Source organism: Durotheca rogersii, assembly GCF_024521655.1.
Source record: "Durotheca rogersii strain YMJ 92031201 chromosome Unknown GGS23scaffold_19, whole genome shotgun sequence".
Taxonomy (NCBI): domain Eukaryota; kingdom Fungi; phylum Ascomycota; class Sordariomycetes; order Xylariales; family Xylariaceae; genus Durotheca; species Durotheca rogersii.
The window spans coordinates 416,561-436,701 of record NW_026251250.1 but is presented as its reverse complement, the minus strand read 5'-3'; the positions used below and the strand labels follow the sequence as shown (position 1 = coordinate 436,701).

The 20,141-nt window shown below is 58.9% G+C and overlaps 8 protein-coding genes across 8 annotated transcripts; 2 read left to right on the top strand and 6 right to left on the bottom strand.

Moving 5' to 3' along the window:
* Positions 1-181: 181 nt before the first annotated feature.
* On the bottom strand, positions 182-2,402 carry GGS23DRAFT_158503 (uncharacterized protein). Its single transcript, XM_051511414.1, has 7 exons — positions 2,031-2,402; positions 1,925-1,944; positions 1,801-1,837; positions 1,661-1,731; positions 1,170-1,570; positions 971-1,066; positions 182-870 (listed from the first exon to the last, which is right to left on the bottom strand). Exons 1-7 carry the CDS (start codon positions 2,242-2,244, stop codon positions 474-476), a joined length of 1,236 nt encoding a protein of 411 aa, XP_051369930.1. The 5' UTR covers positions 2,245-2,402; the 3' UTR covers positions 182-473.
* Positions 2,403-3,305: 903 nt separating this feature from the next.
* Positions 3,306-6,216, bottom strand: GGS23DRAFT_577602 (uncharacterized protein). Its single transcript, XM_051516935.1, has 2 exons — positions 5,034-6,216; positions 3,306-4,974 (listed from the first exon to the last, which is right to left on the bottom strand). The coding sequence occupies exons 1-2, from the start codon at positions 5,488-5,490 to the stop codon at positions 3,851-3,853; spliced, it is 1,581 nt and encodes a 526-aa protein (XP_051369928.1). The 5' UTR covers positions 5,491-6,216; the 3' UTR covers positions 3,306-3,850.
* GGS23DRAFT_577600 (uncharacterized protein) lies at positions 5,286-6,216 on the top strand (the record flags this gene model as incomplete). The annotated part of the gene is made up of 1 exon (XM_051516934.1): positions 5,286-6,216. A coding segment is annotated over one exon (678 nt), but the record flags the coding sequence as incomplete, so codon positions are not given.
* Positions 6,217-6,550: 334 nt separating this feature from the next.
* On the bottom strand, positions 6,551-9,891 carry GGS23DRAFT_612189 (glycoside hydrolase family 31 protein; the record flags this gene model as incomplete). Its single annotated transcript, XM_051520468.1, has 3 exons — positions 9,321-9,891; positions 8,496-9,235; positions 6,551-8,428 (listed from the first exon to the last, which is right to left on the bottom strand). The coding sequence occupies exons 1-3, from the start codon at positions 9,547-9,549 to the stop codon at positions 6,551-6,553; spliced, it is 2,847 nt and encodes a 948-aa protein (XP_051369927.1). The 5' UTR covers positions 9,550-9,891.
* A 1,561-nt stretch (positions 9,892-11,452) lies between these two features.
* Positions 11,453-12,349, bottom strand: GGS23DRAFT_577593 (uncharacterized protein). Its single transcript, XM_051516933.1, has one exon. The coding sequence runs from the start codon at positions 12,112-12,114 to the stop codon at positions 11,761-11,763; it is 354 nt and encodes a 117-aa protein (XP_051369926.1). The 5' UTR covers positions 12,115-12,349; the 3' UTR covers positions 11,453-11,760.
* GGS23DRAFT_158421 (uncharacterized protein) lies at positions 11,932-15,009 on the bottom strand. The gene is made up of 3 exons (XM_051511413.1): positions 14,721-15,009; positions 14,276-14,670; positions 11,932-14,226 (listed from the first exon to the last, which is right to left on the bottom strand). The coding sequence occupies exons 1-3, from the start codon at positions 14,811-14,813 to the stop codon at positions 12,147-12,149; spliced, it is 2,568 nt and encodes an 855-aa protein (XP_051369925.1). The 5' UTR covers positions 14,814-15,009; the 3' UTR covers positions 11,932-12,146.
* A 1,311-nt stretch (positions 15,010-16,320) lies between these two features.
* On the bottom strand, positions 16,321-18,540 carry GGS23DRAFT_158161 (general substrate transporter). The gene is made up of 4 exons (XM_051511412.1): positions 18,229-18,540; positions 18,030-18,112; positions 17,800-17,963; positions 16,321-17,736 (listed from the first exon to the last, which is right to left on the bottom strand). The coding sequence occupies exons 1-4, from the start codon at positions 18,275-18,277 to the stop codon at positions 16,434-16,436; spliced, it is 1,599 nt and encodes a 532-aa protein (XP_051369924.1). The 5' UTR covers positions 18,278-18,540; the 3' UTR covers positions 16,321-16,433.
* GGS23DRAFT_158160 (uncharacterized protein) lies at positions 18,541-19,724 on the top strand. Its single transcript, XM_051511411.1, has one exon. It carries the CDS (start codon positions 18,805-18,807, stop codon positions 19,507-19,509), a length of 705 nt encoding a protein of 234 aa, XP_051369923.1. The 5' UTR covers positions 18,541-18,804; the 3' UTR covers positions 19,510-19,724.
* The last annotated feature ends 417 nt before the right edge of the window (positions 19,725-20,141 follow it).

Below are 20,141 nucleotides of genomic sequence, written 5' to 3'. Positions count from 1 at the left end.
CGTGGTTTAGAGCACCCGAGGACCCCCGCGGGGAGAAACAGAGATGCCACGGGGAGGGAACGAGCATAGGAACCAGACACGCGTCCTACGCAGACGGTTATTCCCTACGATAGGTATTAGCTGTCCGCCTAGCACTCGAGACGCCCCAAGAAGGCAAAGTCTCGGGATCTGGTAATACGGTAGCAATGCAATGCCCAGGCCACATACGTCTCCCTAGTTGTCCCTCTTATTCATGTGTATATTTTTCTCTATCTTTTGCCTATGAAATTTTCCCCACCCTCTAGGTAGTTTCGAACTGAGAGAGGACCTGTGTCGTGAAACAGGGGTCGCGAGCCTTTAGTATAAACCATCCTGCGCAGAGTATATATACACATATATATATATATCAATACAGATGTCCGCTTTGGCGGGATAGAGATCTAGAGGGCCCTGCAGGCCTCGCCAAAAAGAAAGGGGGAGGGAAACGCCATAGTTCACACTATCCAGTGTATCTTGTCGTCGTACTCCGGTCCCGAGTCCTGTCGCGTGTAATTGGCAGTGTAGCTGTATCGGCAGCCGTCCTCGTCGTCCAGGCTCAGGCCGCTGTCTCGCGACATGCGATATGCCCGAGAGCAAGCCGTCAGGGGGGACAAGGCTCTCGGCGCCACCACGGCCGGTCTCGGCGCCCGCGGGAGCAAATCTTTCCTCGCCACGGTGTCCTCCCAGCAGGGGCTTGCGAGAGAGGCCGGAACACCTCTCGGACGGGGGGCCCGGCGCGCCTTGACCCAACTCTTTAACGAGTCCGGCGACGCGGCGCGGGCCGCGCTGCGGAAGACGGTGAACACGACCGGCATGCAGCTGCAGGCAATTCCAATGTTCAGCTCGGCCGCTCTGAGGAGGTGTTCTTGGTTAGTTCCGTCGTCGTCGCCGCCACGGGACGGTCTGGGGGGGTGAGGGAGAGGGGAGGCCACCAAGTACACACTTTACTTACGTGAAGGTATAGGCCAGGGTAGCGAACCACGTGAAATCAGGAGAGTTCAGCAGTTGGAAGCGGTACACAGCAGCGGTAATGGAAAACGCGCCGGCCCTAGGGGGTTTGGTAAGATTACTGCTAATGAAAAGGGGGGGAGTGGGGGGAAGCGCTGAACAACTGCGCGCACGCACGGGCGCGGGATGATGACACAACGTACAGCAGTCCCGTGATGAAGATGGAGCCGACGCGCATCTTGGATTTGGGCGAGAGCCTGAGGTTGGCGATGAAGACGACGGGGATGCCGAGGAGGTAGAAGTCGGCGACGACGCCGAAGACGGCCTTGACGGCCCAGAGCAGCTTCTGCGACACCAGACACCTGCTCCCGGGCCCGAAGACGTCGCCGGCCGCCAGCGAGCCCGGAGTGTCGACGCTCGGGGGGCACATGGCCGTGTCTACGACGAGAAAGGTGGTGTAGCTGACGACGATGAGTGCGAGCGACGACCATATCAGGATTCTGGCCCCGGTGGCTATCCCGAAAATCCGGTAGTAGAAGACGAGGAGCGCCGATTTGAGGAACACCGTGGCGGCCACGTAGAGCCAGATGATCAGGACCGTTTGCTAGCCGCACTGCAAGTCAACCAGAAAGCCCACCATTCTCTCTGCGCCCGCCATCGACGGGGACCGGGGGGGCCCGGGGGGAAGACTCACCCGAGCCAATCCTTCGTTGAGCGTGTAGAGCGGCACGTCCCACTGGTGGCGGCCCAGCGGGCAGTTGAGAGCTGCGAGAACAGCGGTCAGCGGGCGCCCATGGCACGAACCCGAATTGACGGCGCGCGGGTGCGACTGACCGGTGACTACGACGGCGCAGTACCAACTGCCGTTGGCCTAGGGAGAAGTTCTGTTCTTAGCGGATGCGGTCGGCGCCGGGGCAGCGGAGGCGCGGCGCGCGATGAGGTTTCGGGCGTTACTAACTGCCGCTAAGATGCAGAGGACTGGCGAGCGCGCGGGCGCGCGCACACGGTTAGCGTCCTGTCTGTTTTTTGGCCCCCCGGGCGGAGGCGGCGGCGGAGCGCGTTACCATCGTCGGTGTGGAAATTGTGCGTGACCCAGACGCGGGTGTAGATGCGCAGGGCCAGGAAGCAGTACATCAGGCCGAGCGTGACGCCGATGACGGCGCTCGCCATCGGGACCATCGACGGCGGGTCGAAGTAGTTGGGGACGACGCCCGGCGGCGGCTGGAGCCCCGGCGTGAGGAGGATCTGCAGGCGCCCGGCGGGATCGGGGGTGGCCATCTTCTTCCTAATAAACAAGTCTGTCCAAAACTGGCATCGTATCAAGATTTATTACTCTTATCAAAGATTACGACGACGACGACGACGACGACGACGATGGTGTGGTAAAGGGATACCCTACACAAATACATTGCAGCAGGCAGAAACCTGGGAGGGGGATAGCTGGTGGGAACGTATATATGGTGCTGGTGGTGGTCTTGTATGCTAGGCATGTAATTAGAGAAAGTGGCTATGGGGAGGAGGGAGGCCGAAGGGATCTCGCGTGGCCCTCCAGGTCCCCTCAGAACCGGTACCTGAATGTAGAAGCCTGTTGCCATCGTGTGGAAGTGAATGCCAATTCGAGACCAGGCAGAGATAAGAAGGAAGAAAAAAAAATATGTACCTGGAAGTTAACAGAACGCTTCCGTCGTGGATTGAGGAGCAAAGTAATGGCAACCTACCTAGTGATGATAGGTAGTTGAGGTCTCCCCCTCCAGGCTGGGCTGGCAGGTAAGTGAAACTCCCTACTAAGGCAACTCGCTCACTATTCCCCAGCCCACTCCCTAATATCTCGGCGCTCGTATGTATTGCTCCACCACATCGGTGCAATTTGTTACCGTGGGCTTGGAATTTTCGTTTCGGGTGTGGCTGTGGCAGCACATCGCTCGGTCGCATGTTGGGACAAGGTTCCTGATTCCTACCGCTCTGACCATCGTTGCGGTCAAAGGGACGGTAATATTAACACAAGCTCATTCCCTCAATCCTCCCTACCGAGAATGAGTTTAACCCCCGTTATAGTATCCCACCCAAATACTAGGGGCGGAATGAGTGGATCGCCGTGATAACAAGCCTTCTGGAGGGACTTTAGATTCTTGAAACCACACCTGCGGCCCTCCAGCCCTACGTAGGCAACGTGGTTAGGACAAGGCACGCGACGTCTGGCATCCGCACATCACCGCACTAACTAGTGATATTATCATGTGCAAGGATAAATCTTACTCATCGTCTCGTAGCTTACCGAAGATCTTCCCATCTCCCGCTGCCGAGGTTCATCGCACCGATGGCGGGCTGCTAGGAGTCGACCGGTATCGAAATCTTAATACGGTTTTCCAACTGTTATACGGGCCATTCTCACTCACATAAGGTGCACGTGTACTAACTAGGCAATTACTCATTCACATAGGTATTAAGGCGACACCTGCCCACTATCTACATATTGGCACCCTCCACCCCTCCAATCTAGATATGGGCGAGAAGACTTCTCCAAATCCTAGACCACGATAACTGCACCCTGTACTCCAGGCTACCTTGAGAGGAGTAGTGTGGAAGGTAAAGGCAAAAGGAGAAAGCAGTTCTCGCCGTCAGTCAGACGTAGCGGTGAAAATCCATCGCATAGTATCATAATGAAGAACAAGCAGGAAAAATGAAAATCCCTCTTGGTGGGAGAAGACGGATAAGGCGGCGCGGGGAGATAGAGGGGGAAAATCTCCGAATCCAAGGGCTCAGCCCTGTAAGGTCTCCCTTTTCTACCTCGGCTCTCCTGCAACCCGCCAATTCCCTTCAGATTCCCTTGTACAACACCGGGGGCCGGGGCCCGGTTAGCGCGACGCCCCTCTGCGACCCTTCGTCAGCCCTCTAATTCAAAAGCGGTTCCACCCGCTGCCGACGAGGAAGAGGGCCCTGCTGCCGCAGCTGGCGGCGCGTCTGAGACCCGCCGACTGAGCGAGCCGTGCGTTTCGGATCGGGGGCTAAGCGGGGAGACGGGCGGCTGCGCGGCCTCATCAACGCGCAGCGACGGCTCGGATTGCTGGTAGTGACGGCGCTGCTGGTTGCCATCGTCGTAGCTCTTCATCGCGGCGTAGTCGCCGTGGAGCAGCGGGTTATACGCGTGGTACTGGCGCGAGTGCGTCTCCTGCGGCGAAGCAGGCATTGACTGCGGTGGGATCGGGGCCTGGGCGTGCGACGGAGAAGGAGGGAAGGAGGACGAAAGGGGCGTCGGCTGTGCGCTGCCGTGCTGCAGTGGTTCGTCAGCCGGCAGCTCTGACTTGAAGCCGGAGAAGGCGGGGCTTCCGGGGCCGTTGTTTCCGTCGTAGAGCTTAGGCTCGATATAAGTGCCCTCCGGGAGGTCCGACGGTGTCTCGGCTCGGGCACAGTCTGCGCGCGCGGCCTTGCGCTTGCGCAGGAGCAGCATCACTGCGACGCCACCGATTAGGAGGGCGCCGACGCCGGCACCGGCACCGATGCCGGCTTGGGCGGCGATGGGCAGGGCCGGCGCCTGGGTGGCGGTAGCGTCGCTACTCGGGACAGCGCTGAGTTGGGCCGGAGTCGCCCCTGCTGTTGCATTAAGATCGACGGAAGAGATGGTGGTGGTGAAGGGCGGAGCAGAAGTCGTCGAAGGACCGGTCAATGTCGAGTCCGAAGCGGTGGACGCTATATTCGTCGGGGCAATGGTTGGCCGTCCGAGATCGCCCCACGAGATAAATCCCCCCTGTGAAGTGGGCAAAGACGCGATGTAGTCGAGCTTCGGTTTGTCGACGAAGAGCTGGGTGTCGCCGTCACACTTGCACGCGGCCGGGGGTCCGCGGCCTGGCCAGTCCCCCTTCCCGTCCTCCTCACAGCCGCCCCAGGTGTCTGTCAAGGGGTCGCAGCGCTGGAGGCCGACCCACGGCTGGTTCGCAAACTGACCCTTGTGGGGGCACTGGGGGGAGCGGAAGGTTGAGTCGGTACAGCCGGCTACGTAGGTGATCTCGACTAGAGAGGGGGCGGTCAGCCACACGTTGTCACGGATAGATGGGTGGGAGCCAGCCTACAGTTCTGGTGGTAGCAGGCATTGCTCGACATGCAGAGGTCGCCAATCAGACAGCAGGCCCAGTCAACGCCGACGGCTACATTGCCGCAAGGGATATACAAGCCATTGGCCTTGTTGTTGATGTTGAAATAGCAGGTCCCGTTCGAGATGTCGACATCGGGAGCCGCCGTGTTTCTCTCCATGTTGCTGAGACTTGCTGGCCCTCCCTCGGCGAAGGCGGGCAGTGGGCGGTCGGTCCGAGGAGTCGGAGTCGGAGGAAGAGTCGGTCCCTGTGAGATGGATCTGTAGTGTGAGTGAGAGAGGGAGGGGGAGGGGGATGTTGGTGAGCAGGTATCCGGGGCACAGAGAGAGAGAGAGAGAGAGAGAGAGAGAGAGAGAAACCAGAGGTGGAAAAGATAAAGTACCGTCTTTTTCCGTTTCTGGGCTGGTCGTTTCCGGTTTCCACTCCGGGGAAACATCCACAGGGGAAACCTCGACTCTCATGTTGTGGTGGTTTGTTTGGCGTGAGGAAAGAGGCTGCTTGCAGGCAACGACGCCGTCACTTGTTTGCCAGCAGAAACGCCGGCGGGAACGCCGCGGCCAATCATCGTCATCGCCGTCCCGCTACGCCTGTGTACTTCGTGCTCTCGTACATCGTCGCCAGCGGGAAGGAGCGAGGCACGCACAGGAGACGCGCACAAGGTTCGGGCGTGATCACGCACTGTCGTCGTACCAGCACTAACACCCGTCGCAACTTCCTCCTCCTCCTCCTGCCCACCTCCTCCGTTCTCGCCTCCCCTCCTCTTCTCTCCTCTCCTCCAGCAGGTCGACGCCGAACCCATCGTACCGAGTCCAGCACGCCATCATCACACAGAGCGTCCTTTGCCTACGTGCGGCCATCCTCCCCTCGACTCGATGTCCGGTGGTTCATCCCGCCCGTTCGACGACCTATCTCGCGTCACCTAACCCGCTTCGCAGCTGTGGTAGTTGCTGTGCCAAGACGACCGATCGACCGATTGAATGGGCGTTGGGCACTGGGGAACCCGGAAATCTGGGCGCTCTGCGGGTATCTGCGTCAGTTGGTCCGTGGCGCGTGTGCACCTGTGTCAGGCTCACGCCCGGGACAGTCGAGCGATAGGACAACGCTGACGGACGAATGTTAACCCCGTCGTAGCCTTGATACGTGCTGCCTTGACGGATCCAGGGAGCCGGGGGGGGGGGGGGGGGGGGGGGGGGCGTTTCTGGCTCTTCGTTGACTCGCCGCTACAAAGCGCTGGATTAGGTTGAGAGTGTAGGGTTATCTTGGTAACTATACCTACCTACCTATTTATCTCGTGTGCTTGTTATCTCCCAACTCCTTCCTAGCATCACGCCCATCCCCCCTATTTTTTTTTCTCCATCCCCCCTTTCCCTCTTCACGCTTATCCACACCAAAAGCACATGACAGTTCATATGTTCATGATAGCTGCCATTACAAGCAAGCCACGGACCTAGCGTCTATCCCCTTTCTATCCTTATTATCTCCCTTTGCTGACCTGCCTAGACGGCCACGGTGAAAGCCTCCGTCAGCAACTTGTCCACTTCGACGCTTACTATGTCCCCGCGCTCCTCCCCGGAACGACGCCTCCTTCCCAGGCCAAGGAACGTCACCTTCGCGACGCGCAGGCTGTCGTCGCCGCCACCTGACGGATCCGGCCGATACCCGAACGTGCCGTTGACTCGGAGCACGCCTTTGGCGAACGTGAAGTTAATTTCCGTAGTCGCGCCGGCCGGCTGCTCGATGCTCTCGCCGTCATCTAGGTACAAGCTGCCGCTAGCGCGCCCGTCGCGCCCCACGGCGACCACGATCTCGAATGGCCGCTTGCGCAGCTCGCGCGTCGTCATCGGCTGTCCATCTCCCTCGCCGCCGATAGCAGCAGCAGCAGTACCAATGCTGGTAGTCTGTCGTAGTGGCACGATGGCGCCTCCCTTGATATACAGCGGCAGGTCTGTCCACCCTTGTTCCGTGACCGTAATGTGCGCCCCTTTACCCTCGACTCGCGTTCCCGTGTACCAGTCGTAGAACACGTCGTCGGGTAGGTACACGTCTACCTTATCGCTGTTTTCCTCCGTCACGGGCGCGACGAGCAGGTGCGGGCCGTAAAAGTACTGCAGGTCGAGTGCCCACGTCTTGCTGTCATCTGGGTACGCGTACCAGAGAGGGCTGAGCATGGGTGTGCCATCGCGCGTCTGTGTGTGCAGAGCTGTGTACGCGTAGTCGAGCAGCGCGTAGCGGATGGCGAGGAACTTGCGCGCCGCTTCTATCGTGCGCGACCACCGATAGAGTTCTTGGGGGGCCGAGTCGAGGCTGTTATGCACTCGGTAGAAGGGCGCGAACGCCGCGAGAGCCGTCCAGCGTGCGCATAGCTGCTCCGTCGTATCACCACCGAAGCCACACACGTCCGCCCCCACCATTGGCACCTGGTACACGGCTGCAAAGGCGAGCGCGCTGCGTATCGCGAGCCGGTAGTGCGCCCACAACGACAGGTTGTCCCCGAGCCAATGGCCCACTTTCGTGCCTGCGCCTGCGAACGTCGAGCGCGTGATTATGAGAGGCCGTTTCGTCGGGCGCCGTGCCAGCATCGCTTCGTACGACGCGATCGACATCATGCTACCGTATAGGTTATGTGTGTCGTACATGGTGAGTCCGTTCTGATGTATCAGGTCTGTATTCACCGTCTTGTTCGAGATGCCGCCTTGTCCGGCGTTCCAGTCGTCCGTCCACGCTGCCTTGTTATGAATCGCGTATTTGGGGAACAGTAGGTCACGCCCGGGGATGCCCTTGCCCTGGCCATTTTCGGTCGGGACCAGGCGCGGGACGAGGTTGGCCAGCTTGTTGCGGGACGGCAGCGATAATGCAACGTCGCGGGTCTGGGGGGCCGTCCTCGCTTCGATCGTAGTGCAGTCTGTGCCTTCGGGCTGGAAGTCGCACGAGAAGCCCGGCAACGGCCTGGGAGGTGATCTGACCGGTGGAGGCTCTGGTGGGTAGCCAATCGCGGCAGTGTCGGGGTCGTCGCAGGGGAAAAAGCAGGGGAAGTTGGAAGGTTCGTTCATGTCAATCCAGAGAGCATCGATATCCACACCAGACTCCGGAGAGAAGAAACGCTCGAATTCGCCGTTCCAATAGCTCGTAATGTTTGCAGAGAACCAGTCTGGGAAAGCGGTGACACCCGGCCAGACGACACCCTTCCACACAGACCCGTTAGCTTGCCGCATGAACACATCGTCTGCGACGCCGCGCCCGAACGCCTCCGGGAAGTCCTGATACGCCACCGCCGGGTCTACCATTACTATGTAATGCTGATCGTGCGCGTGTAGGTAGTCGACGAGCTCACGCATCTTGTGTAGCGGGTATCGTTCCGGATCTAGTGAAAATACCTAGCGGAATCGGTTAGTTCACTGCCACTCGAACGTCGGCTGTAGAGAATGTGTATACGAGACTCACTCTTCTACGATACATATAGTCGATGTCGGTCCACATCGTCTCGAGCGGGATGCCAGCCTGGCTGTAGTTATAGACGACCTCGGCGACCTCGTAGACGTCCTGGTAGCCATAGCGACAGTTGTGGAAGCCGAAAGACCAGTAAGGCATCATCGCGGGCAACCCAACAATGCCAGCATACTGGCGTGCGACCTCAACGGGGCTCGGGCCGGCGACGAAGTAAAAGTCGAGCACACCACCGAGAGTGTTATACTCGAGGTACTGACCGCCAGCCTCCGGGGTGTCGTCGAGGATAATATCCATGCCGTTAGAGTTGAGGAAGAAGACGCCATGGGTCCCGCTCGCGCGGTGCTCGTAATACACCGGATGATTTCCGTACAGGTTGGCGTCCTCGGGAACGCCATAAGAGTCCTGTGACCACAGCGTGCGCACATAGCCGGTCGTGTTCAGCATGAAGGGGTCCGAATGCTCACCCAGCCCGTACAGGCTCGGATTCTGGGGCAGCCTCGTCCGCAGCCGCACGTACTGGGACTCAAACACCAGGCTCGCGGCCGACGTGTCGAAGAGGACTTCGCCCGAATCTGCGCGTGACACGGTGAAGGAGAAGGGACTCTCGGTGTAGTCGAACTTCAGCGCAGACTGTGCCTCTTCGACACCCGGGGCTTCCGGCCGGGGGAAGACGGACTCGGGGATCTGGTAGACATTATTGGCGGCGTCTTGGATCTTTACGTGAAGTCTAGTTTCTGAAGTCGTGTTAGCAACACCTGCCTGCCTACATCACACCTCTAGTTTTCCCGCCCGGCACGACGGCGTGACACACATACTTACCGGTATCGTAAGAAACTTCCAAAACCAAATCATCCAGGTCCTCTCCGTACACATTGCAAGCCCCACCGGCCAAAGTCAGGTCGGCAGTCAATCCCGTTGCCGTCTGGACAATATTCGATGCGGCATACCCGGGACAGGCCGCGAGAGGATCGCCACCGGGGTAATTTCTCGCCGCGATAGCAGTGGCCGACGCTGCTGCCGCCGTGAAGAGCAATCGGCTCGCCATCATGGACGTATGTACGTACACCACGCGCCGAAGGTTGATCCCACGCGTCCGAGTCCGATATACGTGCCGCGAGACAATAGCGACCTTCGCGTAGTATACAGAAACCAAGCTGCCCAACTCCAAAGGCCCTTGCTCGTATTTCTACCTCCCCCTTTCATCCCCTACGGCGGCGAGGTTCTGGGACTTATATACAACCTATAGCTCTATACGCATTCACGGTGGCGGGCAAGGCTTTCTCTATAGTTATACGAGGTAGTATCGATCGACACATCCCCAAGCGTCCCCCGCATATACCTACCCCAAATATTTCTCCATGCTGGATTATATCGTTATTATTATGATTTCTCGTCGCCGATTCACTCTAGCCAATCCGAGGGGTCGGCCCAGGAACAATTAGGTGGGTAGGTAACCGCGACGGCCCTGGGCGACGCCGAGCGCGCATGACACATATGCGCATACGGCTTGGTGCAAGGGCGGTCAGCGCAGAGTATGATGTCGTCTATCCCGAATGCGCTCACTGCCCAAGCAGTCGTACGCGGGACTCGGTCGGTCGGTCGGTACCGCCTTCGGCGCTCCCTCGGGCGCCGCCATGCCAATATCCTAGGGGGGGAGCAAGCCAAGTCCACTGCGTCTACCGCGGAAAGAAAGCAAAGCTCGAGGAAAAGGCGTGAGGTCACGGGGTCGAGCGACAGAAGCGCCGCAGCCCCCAGACCGAGGAAGCAGACGGGACATGGGGTAGGCGGAGTTGGGCGGAGCGAGGCTCTGGGGAGCTCAGAGCTAGAGCTGCATCTAGAGAGCCGAGGAGAAGGGCCTTTTTTTTTTATTTATATTCATCTGAGCGGCCGTCGTCGCCAGTGACGGCGGCGGCCTTTTCGCGGAGCTTCCCCGGAGCTTCTCTTCCATTTGTTTTCTCTAACCCCAGAGGGAGAGAGGCGAGGGGGAGGTGAGGACAAAGGGGGAAAAAAGGGCAGATGATCAGGGGTCCGCTGGGATCGACGACAGTACCGAGTTGCATCGCTGGTATGTACCTCCTCCTGTACGTCGCAGGTACATGCCGGCGAGCTGGCCGTGTGCGCGTATGTACTTTCAGCTCGCAACTCGCAGCCCAATTCGATTGTGTCTCGGTGCCCTTCTCTTTTCTTTTCATTCCTCTGGTTCCTCTGGGCCTGCTCTCGCCGCCTCCTCGTAACGGCGCCTCGCTCGCGCCGACCTGCCTCCCTCCCTCTGGTCGCACAGGTAGGTAGGTACCTAAGGTACTCGAGGCGGTACGCAAAAGGTACCCCCCCTGGCAGGTTGTTGGGCATGTACATGTACCTACCCATGTACGCCCCTAACCCGACGCGGCTACGGCCAAAAGAGCCTTCCCCACAGAGCCCTCAACAACCCCGTCGCCGCTGCAGAAAATCATCAGTTTCTGCGTGCGGGGAATGCTTACGTAAAGAGGAGCTCGGCTCGAGACGGAGAGAGGGGAGAGAAAGCGGACGGGAATATTGTCGATGGATATAGATGGGACGGACCAAGGGCTTGCGCGAGAAGACGTCCGCACACACCCACGACGGTGACAGTTTGGAAGGTTTCAGCCGCGACAGGCCCTCTCGGGTAAGTGAGTCCTACCGTACAAGCCACCACGATGCCTTTTTTGCGCCTATATATAGACATATATATACGAGCGTGTGCCACTCACTACCTATATAGCCTAGTGATCGACTACGAACTGCGAGACTATAATCGCAACATCTCCGGTTTGCCTTCTCGCCCGCCCATCCCGATGATTAGAATAACTGCGACGCCCGTAGCAAAAATACCCTGCACAATTCGAGCCTACCCCCCACCGCTTTGCTCCCCTATATATCGACTCCTTTCCTGCTCTTCTCCCCCCCTCTTTCCCTTCTCCCCTCCTTCCCCCCCCCCCCCCCCCCCACACACACAGCTGACGAATGCCGGGCCGGAGACGATTAACGACGATACTCCGGACGGGAGGGGTCGGGTCGGGTCGGGCAGGTATAAATAGTCGTACAAATCGGTCCTTAGCCAGACTCGGGATTCTTCTTCGTCTTTTGTCTTCGTTTCGGGGTTTGGCTATTTTTTTCCTATTCCCCCACATTCCCCTTCCGCACGTACGCTTTCCGAATAAGGAGCAAGTCGAAACCTCGTAGGAGTAGGACAACATGTTGCGCGCGGGAGACCGTGGGAATCGTACGCCGCATCGTCTGGCTAGCCAGGGGGGTTTTTGTCCCGGACGAAGAGACACGGTTCCGAAGAGAGAGAGAGAGGGAGGGCGGAGGGGAGGAAGACGAAACCTTCGCCTCTGCTCCTCCTCGTCGTCCCCCAATCCAAAACAACCAAAAAAAGAAGATACGATTCGTAAAACGCGCTGTAGCCGCTCGGTCTTAGAAAAGAGAAATGCCGTATATGCGCGATAGCCTCGCTGTCCGATGATGAGGAAAGAAAAAAAATGATGGATGATGCTGTTTCGTGAGATGGTCCGGGTCCCGTAAATGCTCTGGCTCGAGAAAGAAAAGCCCCTCCCCTCCCAAAAAGAAAAAAAAAGCACCGACAAGCAGACATCGCGCGCGTCTACGGCCGGGCCGTTGTTGTTGCTATTCGTCGACGTCCATCTTGTCCACCATCGTGCTCGCGGCTATTATCGTGCGGTCGTTCGGGTCCCGCGGCCTGGCGCCGTCCCGCTCGTCGGGCTGGCACTCGACGCTGCCGGCGGCCGGCGGCTCGCGGTCGGCGCTGGCGCCGCCGGCGCCGCTGCAGAGCCGGTAGTCGCCGTCGTCCCTGCGCTCGATGATGCCCTCGTCGACGGCCCACTTCGCCAGCAGCCGGTCGACGCCGAGCCGGCTCGCCTCGCCCTTCTCCATGTGCCTGCCGACGTGCTCGGTCCACTCGTCCCACGACGTCGGCCCCTCGAAGAAGTTCCCGCAGTCCTGCTTCGGGCACGACGACCGCTGCGGCGGCTTCCGCCGCGTCACCAGGCACGACTGCTGCATCTCCTTCACGTGGTTCTCCCAGTCCACCTGCAGCTTGCTGTCGCCCTTCACGATCGCCTTCTTGATGGCGAACGGCGCGTGCATGCGCCTGAGGTGCTGCGTGAAGAGGTCCTTGCGGTTGAATTCGTTCCCCTTGCCCTCGGCCGCGGTGTGCGGACAGGACGAACACCGGTAGTACTGTAGGCACAGATGTTGCGAGGCAATATGTCTCTTCCACTCGTTTTTGGATCCGAACGTGCTCGTGCAGCCGGCAAAGGCGAAGGCGCAGGGAAACGGACGGGTGTGGGCGGCGGCGATGTGTTTACGCAGCGACGAGGAATCCTTGAAAGGCGCGTGGCTACACATGTTGCAGCGGGTCTCCTGCTTGGGGGTCTGCTTCTGAAGCGATCGGCGGGGCTGCTTGGGCCGCGATGGCGTCGGGAACTCGGGATGATATTGGGTCGCGTCGGCCCCGGATTCGTTCGCGTCGTGAGCAGACACCTCTTCGTGTCTGCTAGGCTCTATGTCGTCCGCGGGGGTTGGCTGCGCGTGCGCGCCAGGCGTGGTATCGCCGCTCAGGTGCCGAACATGACTTAGGGCTTTGAGCTGTTCGGCAGCCTCCTGCATCTCGGCAGAATCTTCCACGTCGTTTTTGCTGGCGACGGCTGCGCCTGGTGTGGAGTTGGTGTAAGACACGTTGGAAGCCACAGACGATTGAGCCAGGCTCACGGGGTCAAGTCGTCCCATGCTCTCTGGTCGGATTGGTGTCTCCGGCCGCAACGGCGCGTGATTCGGTAGCTCGTGGCGGCGCGCAATGGGTGTATGCACGGCCATCTCCCGCGCTTCGAGAAGCATCCGGCCATCTTCCACGTCCTTCGCCGACGCCTTGTTGACGGACACGGATCCGACTAAGCGGTTATACAGATGTGTCATATTATGAGAGTTCACGTATCCTAGGAAGCAGCAGACCTTATCATGCTGCACCACATTCCAGACCGCGACTGGCATCGATATGAGCAGCATCGTGGGTGGCCCGAGAAACATGCCTTCTACAGCTATCTTCGAGGCGATAGCAGGGGCGTTGTGCAGCCAATGGTTGAAAGAGGACATGTCCGGACTAGCCTCGCCAACAAAAGTGGTGCAGACCAGGACTCTCGGCTCGTCAAACGTCAAGTCGGCTATGGCGCTCGGGTGGAGGATGGGATCTTCGCGGGACGCTTTGAGTAGTTGGGCGTCGGCATCCACGCTCGCCCGCGGAGACCGCGATTGCGTCTCAGTGTCCGAAGGCAGCGGAGAGAGGGAAAGGCCCTGGCCTTTGCCAGAGCTCAACGTGTAGAAGACGGGTATCTTCTCGGAAAAGGGAAGGCTCTTGCTCGCTCCGTTAGTTAACCCTGACGCCTGTGTAAGTTCGTGTTGCTTCTGGACAACAATATCGTGATACAACTGCTCCACCGTAAACGGCCTTCCGGCGCTCAGCTTGGTCAACGCGTCGATGACGTGTGACGTGAATGACCGCAAGCCGGGGTCTCGGGAATGGTGTTCGGGGGTGCTAGCGGCGATAACTTGCTTCACGCTGCCACCGCCGGGGACGATTTGTTCTTTCGAGGCGCAGGTATCGAGAAGCAGGAGCACGTCAGACGCGGCCTCCTCGAAGAGACAGCGAAATCCGGCCCACCGCAGTTTAGCCGCATCGTCCCGCTCGTTGCTGATTCTCCGTCAGAACGGCCCGACCACGCTGACGGGAGGCAACCTACCTTGCCCAGAAGAGTTGATTATCCGCGCCAGCATACGCATACCCAGCATAGTATATTATCAGAAGGTGGTCGGGCCCCGCGCGTTCGAGGAAGGAGGCCATGCGAATGCCGAGCTTTGTGCTGGCGGTGGCGGTGGCGGGTATGGCGAAGCGTTCGGTGCGGTAATTAAAGCGGTCGCGGAGGACCTGGTCGAGGCCGACCAAGTCCTCCTCGACGGAATTGTCCTCGCTCCAGCTCAGCAGGAGGACGGAGGCTTTGGTATAGGGGGACTTTTGGGTTTGTCGGTATATAAGCATGGCGGCATCTTGCAGGTGTCTCGCGAAGGACTCGAACTCGTGGCGCTCGGGGGGGGGAGGAGGGGCCTCCTGAGCCTGGAAATGTTGGGCGGGTTGGGCCTGGCGGTGTGAGTAGAGGGTTGGATGCCCGATCCATCGACGATACATACAGGCTCATGGGCATAGGCCGGCGGATGCGGAGGGCTCGCTTGCGCCTCGATCTTGGGTGCCAGCCTTCTCTTCTTTGCCGCCGGCTGATCCATGGGACGGATGTCAATTGGCGACGGAAGACGGCGAGGGCGGTGGGAGAGGAGGGCGAGGATCGGGGGAATTGCTTCAAAGGCAACAATTGGAAAGCATGGGCACGGTGACAAGAACGCCAATGATGCCGGGGGAGGGGGGGGAGAGTGGGATGCGAGAGGATTGGGATTGTGTGAATCAGGCTGGATGAGAGGCTACGGCGCAAGGCTGGATTTGGGGGTTGTGGTGCCTTTCGCTGGGCCTCGACGGGCAAATGGGTGGTGGTGGTCTCGCCCAGCTGGTGCATTCAGATTTGGTGCCACTCTCCAGCTGGGTCGGGTGGGACGTGGGTCCGTTGTTGATCCCCACACTCCTCATCGTCGTATATGCCTACCTGCATAACTCGTTCTGATAGATGAATACATCATTCCCCTTTGTCAGAATCCGTCCCCAGTCGCTCTCCTCCTACACGCATCCATACCTATACCGCCTATGCACACAACATCAACACCTACGTATAGATGCCCATACCCTCGCGGTCCACTGTAGACACCTAAGCCACCTAACCCGCCTGTATCGCGCCGTCCACACACATATGATACGCATACCGACTCACACATTGTTCTATACAGGCCCTCGCTCAACGACGAGCCAACGCCACGACCGCCTCTCCCACCACGACAGCCTCCGCCTCGCTTCCACCACCCATCGCTTCTCCGTCGCGAGCCGAGTCGGTGCCCCCCCCTCCCCCCCCTTTGCCAGTAACCCATCCCTCCCTCCCCATCAAAGGCGCGCGCGTGGGCCGCGTCCAATCAGGCCCGGTCGAGCCTCGCGAATTGGTTCCGAGTTTCTAAGTAATAGGTACCTACCTACCTTACCTACCTACCTACCTATCCAGCTACATGCATAATATCTTCGCACTCGCGCATCTGCGTCGGTCCGTAGGAGAAACCTGTCAGCAGCCGTTCCCAGACCAGGGGATAACGTATGCGCCGTCGAGCGATCTGCGGTCGGGGTTGGCAACAAGGAAAAGAGGGCATAACTACGTGTAGGCAACCTACCGAGAGGTAAGCGTATGGTGCCCCCCCTCATTGCCGGCCGATAATGGGCCCAGGAAACGCAGGGAGCGGCATACACAGACACCAAGTTACATGCATGGGTTATCGATACGCTATGCCTACTTCGACGACTCCGCCCTTTACCACCCTTTGCTGATTATCCAGAGTCTTTGGCCAGCGTTGGCAAATGTGTCTCAATTATCACACGGGCGGAAATGGGGTTTTCAGCTTTTGCATCAGTCGTATTTACGTAGGCACGCGGGGTATATATATAACATTCGTAAACTGTCGTCGGTATCCCACCCATCCATTAAAACTGCCACTGGTTTCCCCAAGAAAAAGTTGGTTAGATATGTGTAGTGATGTTTCTGACGGCCCCGTCCTGCCCAGGAGTCCAGCAACCGTCCGGCTTTTTTTTCCATTCCATTGTTAGCTGCAAAATTTGTCCAGAAATTTACCTCCCATCGGGAGCCTCCAAATGGGGTATACCATAATAGCCTCCTCTTCTTCGCGGTTCGTCGCCGCCTACCCCGACTCCGATTTCTATCCGCCGGGCGATACCCTTCCCTGCTCGTAGCTCTCTCGTCACTCTTGAGGCCTGGACTCGGTGCTGTGCTGGATGCCAATCTTCTCCTCGGAGCTGACTAGGTTGCGCTCAACCCTGAGGATGGACCGGTCGTTGTGCGTCTTCCAGGCCGGCGTGCCGATGTACTTGATGGAGCCGGGGTTGTTGTTCTCGAAGATGTCCGCGACCTCCTCGAGAGTCTTGTTGGCCGTCTCCGGGAACAGGAAGAACGTGTGCCAGAACATGGCGAAACAGAACACGGCGAACAGCACGTACGTCCTCCACGAAATGTTGGCAAATGCGGGCGGGACGAAGTAGGCGAGGGCGAAATTGAAGGCCCAGTTAGACGACGTCGAGAGCGCGACAGCCTTACCACGTACGCGCAGCGGGTAGAGCTCGGCCGGGTAGGTCCAAGAGGCGGGGCCCCACGTCGTGGCGAAGGAGGCGACGAACAGGTAGGTGCTGGCAATCACGGCCTTAGCGGCGCGTCCGGAGATGACCATCGAGATAGCAGCGGTATCAAATCCGTCCTCGGGCACCGCCGGGCGCGAGTACGCACCGAACAAGCCGGCGTTGATGCAGAGCCAGAGGCACATGAAGAAGGCACCGGCGAGCATGGTTGGGCGGCGGCCCCACCTGTCGAGCCAGATAAGAGCGGGAACGGTCATGACGACGTTGATGATGAACTGGATGCCACTGGGCAGCAATACGTCGTCGCCTGACCCGGTCATGGTAAAGATGTAGGCGATGTAGTACATCATGACGTTCATACCGGTGAGCTGCGACCAGATCTGCGTGAAGACACCGATATGGGTACGGTTGATCATCCGGGGCCGGAACAGCTCGAGGTAGGAGACGTCAGCGTTGGCACGCTCGAATTCGACCACTTCCCTGATTTCGGCCATCTCCTTAGCGACGAGCGCCGATCGAGGATCGCCCTTGCCGTGGACCAAGACGAGCACTTCGTGGGCTTCTTCCCAGCGGTCGTGCTTCGCCAGCCAACGCGGAGACTCGGGAAGGATTAAGAGGCCGAAAAACAGGATAATAGCCGGGATCATCTGCAAGCCCCAAGGGAGACGGAAGGCCGCCGCTCCGCGGATGAAGCTGGAACCGTAACATAGGAAGAACATGATAGCGATACCCCAAGTGATAGCCCATTGCTGCATGCCAATTAATCGGCCTCGCTTAGATGGTGGCGATATCTCGGAGATGTAGACGGGGACTTGGGCAGAGCAGATGCCCACGCTCAGACCGTTGATGATACGTCCGACAATCAGCATAGGGATGTTCTGGGAGGCACAAACGAGGATAGAGCCGATCACCCTGCCCGAGTCACACGCGTTAGAACAGATTCAGAGTACACGTTAGGGTTACGCCGACACGTACCAGATGACGGCGCCGATCTGAATCGCCTTTTTTCGGCCGAAGATATCGGATAAGAAACCGGATATGAGGGCGCCAAGCCACGACCCTCCGGGCATGGCGGCGGTGATTCCACCCTGCAGGACGTCGTCCGGCCCCTGGCACTGGCCGGTTATGGGGTTATTTCCCTATGGGAAGTCAGCACGGCACAGTGGCCAGATGTAGCGAGACGCCGCTCACGCAGGGAGACTAACTTGCTGGTTAAATTGGCATTTGTATGGTTGTGTGGAGATGATAGCGCTCATAGACGAGATATCAAATCCGAACAGCGCGCCGCCTAGCCGATAGCGTTAGCACTTCCTCTGCGACAGCGCGAGCCCCCGCCGGCGAGGCGGCGCGGGACACGGTAGAGAGCGAAATGGGTAGAGGCGGCAGGCAGGTGGGTGGGCTCACCTATGACGGACGTAGCCGCGATGATGTAGATGTTGCCTACCGTCTTCATACTGTCTAAGACCCCGCGTGGTCTGTCGGCAACCTATACGCAAGTCTAGTTGTTGTTGGGTGGTTCAGATATCGAGGGATAAGGGAGGAGAAGGGGGTTGGGTGAATGACTCGAGAGAGACAGAAAGGGTAAGCTTTGGGGGACGAGGTGTCGATCGACTATTATATGCAGAGAGGCATCGCCAGGACAGACAGGATGTATTAGAGTTTACTGGGGTCGGAGCCCTTTGATGCTTACAACAAAGCATGACCAGTCATTGGACCTCCTCCTGTGGCGTGCCTATCCGGGGGTGTGCGAGGATGGCACTTCGAATATCCGAGCACTTCCCGATGTACGTACAATCCCACGCGGATCCCCGGATTTTGACCTGGAGCATCGATTGCTTGGGGTCACCCTCCATCGGGAGGCTGTGGGAGACCTCTCTACTCACGATGGATGGACCGTTCCCAGACGGCCGGCACGAGGGGCCGTTCTAGGTACAGGGAACCGCTGGCCCAGCTGATGCGTCACGAGATTCGCGGCGAGGAATGTTAGCTGAGCAAGCATCCAAACGCCTGGTTCTCTCGCCTGGAACTTGTGGCCCTCACCCGTCCCGATCTCGTACAGGTACCGTATGCATCGTACATAGTACGCGACCAGGACTTAGCTGTGACTCCCAGCGCGGCGGGACTCCCCAACTTTTTCTCGAGGTCACATGCGTGCTAACCCTCGTTGTCGTGCCACATGCGGACGAAACGGCCAATTTTGTCAAGGGAAAGGACAGGAATACCACCGAGCTGGCAATTATTGGTGGCTGGAATGCGCGACGAGAAGGGCAAGACAAGGGGGTGGCATGGGTGTGGATCGTATGGGGTGGGAAGTGCTGGCGAGGAGGGGGATTCCAAGATTGCCATTTGGGCCAACGATGCCCCGAGATTGGGGGGGGGGGTCATTCCCTGCACGCAAACAATAAAACCGGACTGATCCGAGTTGACGATCGGCGGGCGGTCAGAAGACGACTCGCTGGCCAGTGGAGGAGGCTGGGGAAGCGCCCAATTCTGCCTGGAGACGCAACCGTACCCTGGACCCGTCCCAGGCAAAAGCGTCGCGAATCCCGGGGTAGGAGAATCGAGAACACAGAATCGAATCGGATCCAATGCGGAGGGACGAACAAGTCTCACGCCATCGCGGTGTCTCAACCGCACCCACGGCGACCATTCTGCAGCTGGGATGTCTCATCCCGTGCTCGATAGCGAGGCCGCCCCCAAGAAGAGAGCGAGCGAGAGAGAGAGAGAGAGAGAGAGACAGAGAGAGATGCAAAATCGCACGGCGGATCGATCGAGCTCGGCGTTGCGCGACGAGGGCAGACAAGCCTGGGTAGCTCCGGTACTCATCTGCACACAGTGGGATGATGTCAGCGGCCTGTCTCAAGGACAGTCGCCCTAGCCACCTCGCGCTCCTTGCTCCTCACAACTCCACCTTTGACCGGGGCCGGGCCGAATAGACGTGGGCGGGCGCCGCCTGGATTGGACCAGAGGCTAAAGCGCAGGCCGGGGCACCCTGGTCTGTCTGGGGCCGTCTCCTCGGGGTAAAAAGGCCTACACACCTGCAGAAAACAAGTCTCTCTACGTGTGCACGCAGCCGTAGGTAGAAGAGGAGGGAGTTAGGCGTGCACTCATAGGTGATGGTATACACAATACGTGCCTGGCGACCTATGGGTGCGGTAGCATTGTGGCAATCCGCGGTAATCTGCGACGGCGCGCCGCGTCAGGTTCGAGGGTTGGGGTGGCTCTGTAGGTACCTACCTCCTACCGGAAGCATGCACTACCTACCTTACAACGTTCCATTTCCTGCTGCTTTTCGCCCGAGGCACCTAATCTACCAT

Bases quoted from the DNA above. Each gene is read 5' to 3' on its own strand.
- GGS23DRAFT_158160 (XM_051511411.1), top strand. From the start codon at position 18,805: ATGTTAGCTGAGCAAGCATCCAAACGCCTGGTTCTCTCGCCTGGAACT.
- GGS23DRAFT_158421 (XM_051511413.1), bottom strand. From the start codon at position 14,813: ATGGATCAGCCGGCGGCAAAGAAGAGAAGGCTGGCACCCAAGATCGAG. The intron at 14,671-14,720 runs GTATGTATCGTC...TCACACCGCCAG, and splicing joins CGGCCTATGCCCATGAGCCT to GCCCAACCCGCCCAACATTT. The intron at 14,227-14,275 runs GTAGGTTGCCTC...ACGGAGAATCAG, and splicing joins AATCAACTCTTCTGGGCAAG to CAACGAGCGGGACGATGCGG.
- GGS23DRAFT_158161 (XM_051511412.1), bottom strand. From the start codon at position 18,277: ATGAAGACGGTAGGCAACATCTACATCATCGCGGCTACGTCCGTCATA. The intron at 18,113-18,228 runs GTGAGCCCACCC...GCTATCGGCTAG, and splicing joins CGCGGCTACGTCCGTCATAG to GCGGCGCGCTGTTCGGATTT. The intron at 17,964-18,029 runs GTTAGTCTCCCT...GACTTCCCATAG, and splicing joins AATGCCAATTTAACCAGCAA to GGAAATAACCCCATAACCGG.
- GGS23DRAFT_577602 (XM_051516935.1), bottom strand. From the start codon at position 5,490: ATGTTTCCCCGGAGTGGAAACCGGAAACGACCAGCCCAGAAACGGAAA. The intron at 4,975-5,033 runs GTAGGCTGGCTC...CCCCCTCTCTAG, and splicing joins TGCCTGCTACCACCAGAACT to TCGAGATCACCTACGTAGCC.
- GGS23DRAFT_158503 (XM_051511414.1), bottom strand. From the start codon at position 2,244: ATGGCCACCCCCGATCCCGCCGGGCGCCTGCAGATCCTCCTCACGCCG. The intron at 1,732-1,800 runs GTCAGTCGCACC...CTGTTCTCGCAG, and splicing joins CTGCGCCGTCGTAGTCACCG to CTCTCAACTGCCCGCTGGGC. The intron at 1,067-1,169 runs GTACGTTGTGTC...CAAACCCCCTAG, and splicing joins ATCTTCATCACGGGACTGCT to GGCCGGCGCGTTTTCCATTA.
- GGS23DRAFT_577593 (XM_051516933.1), bottom strand. From the start codon at position 12,114: ATGTCTGCTTGTCGGTGCTTTTTTTTTCTTTTTGGGAGGGGAGGGGCT.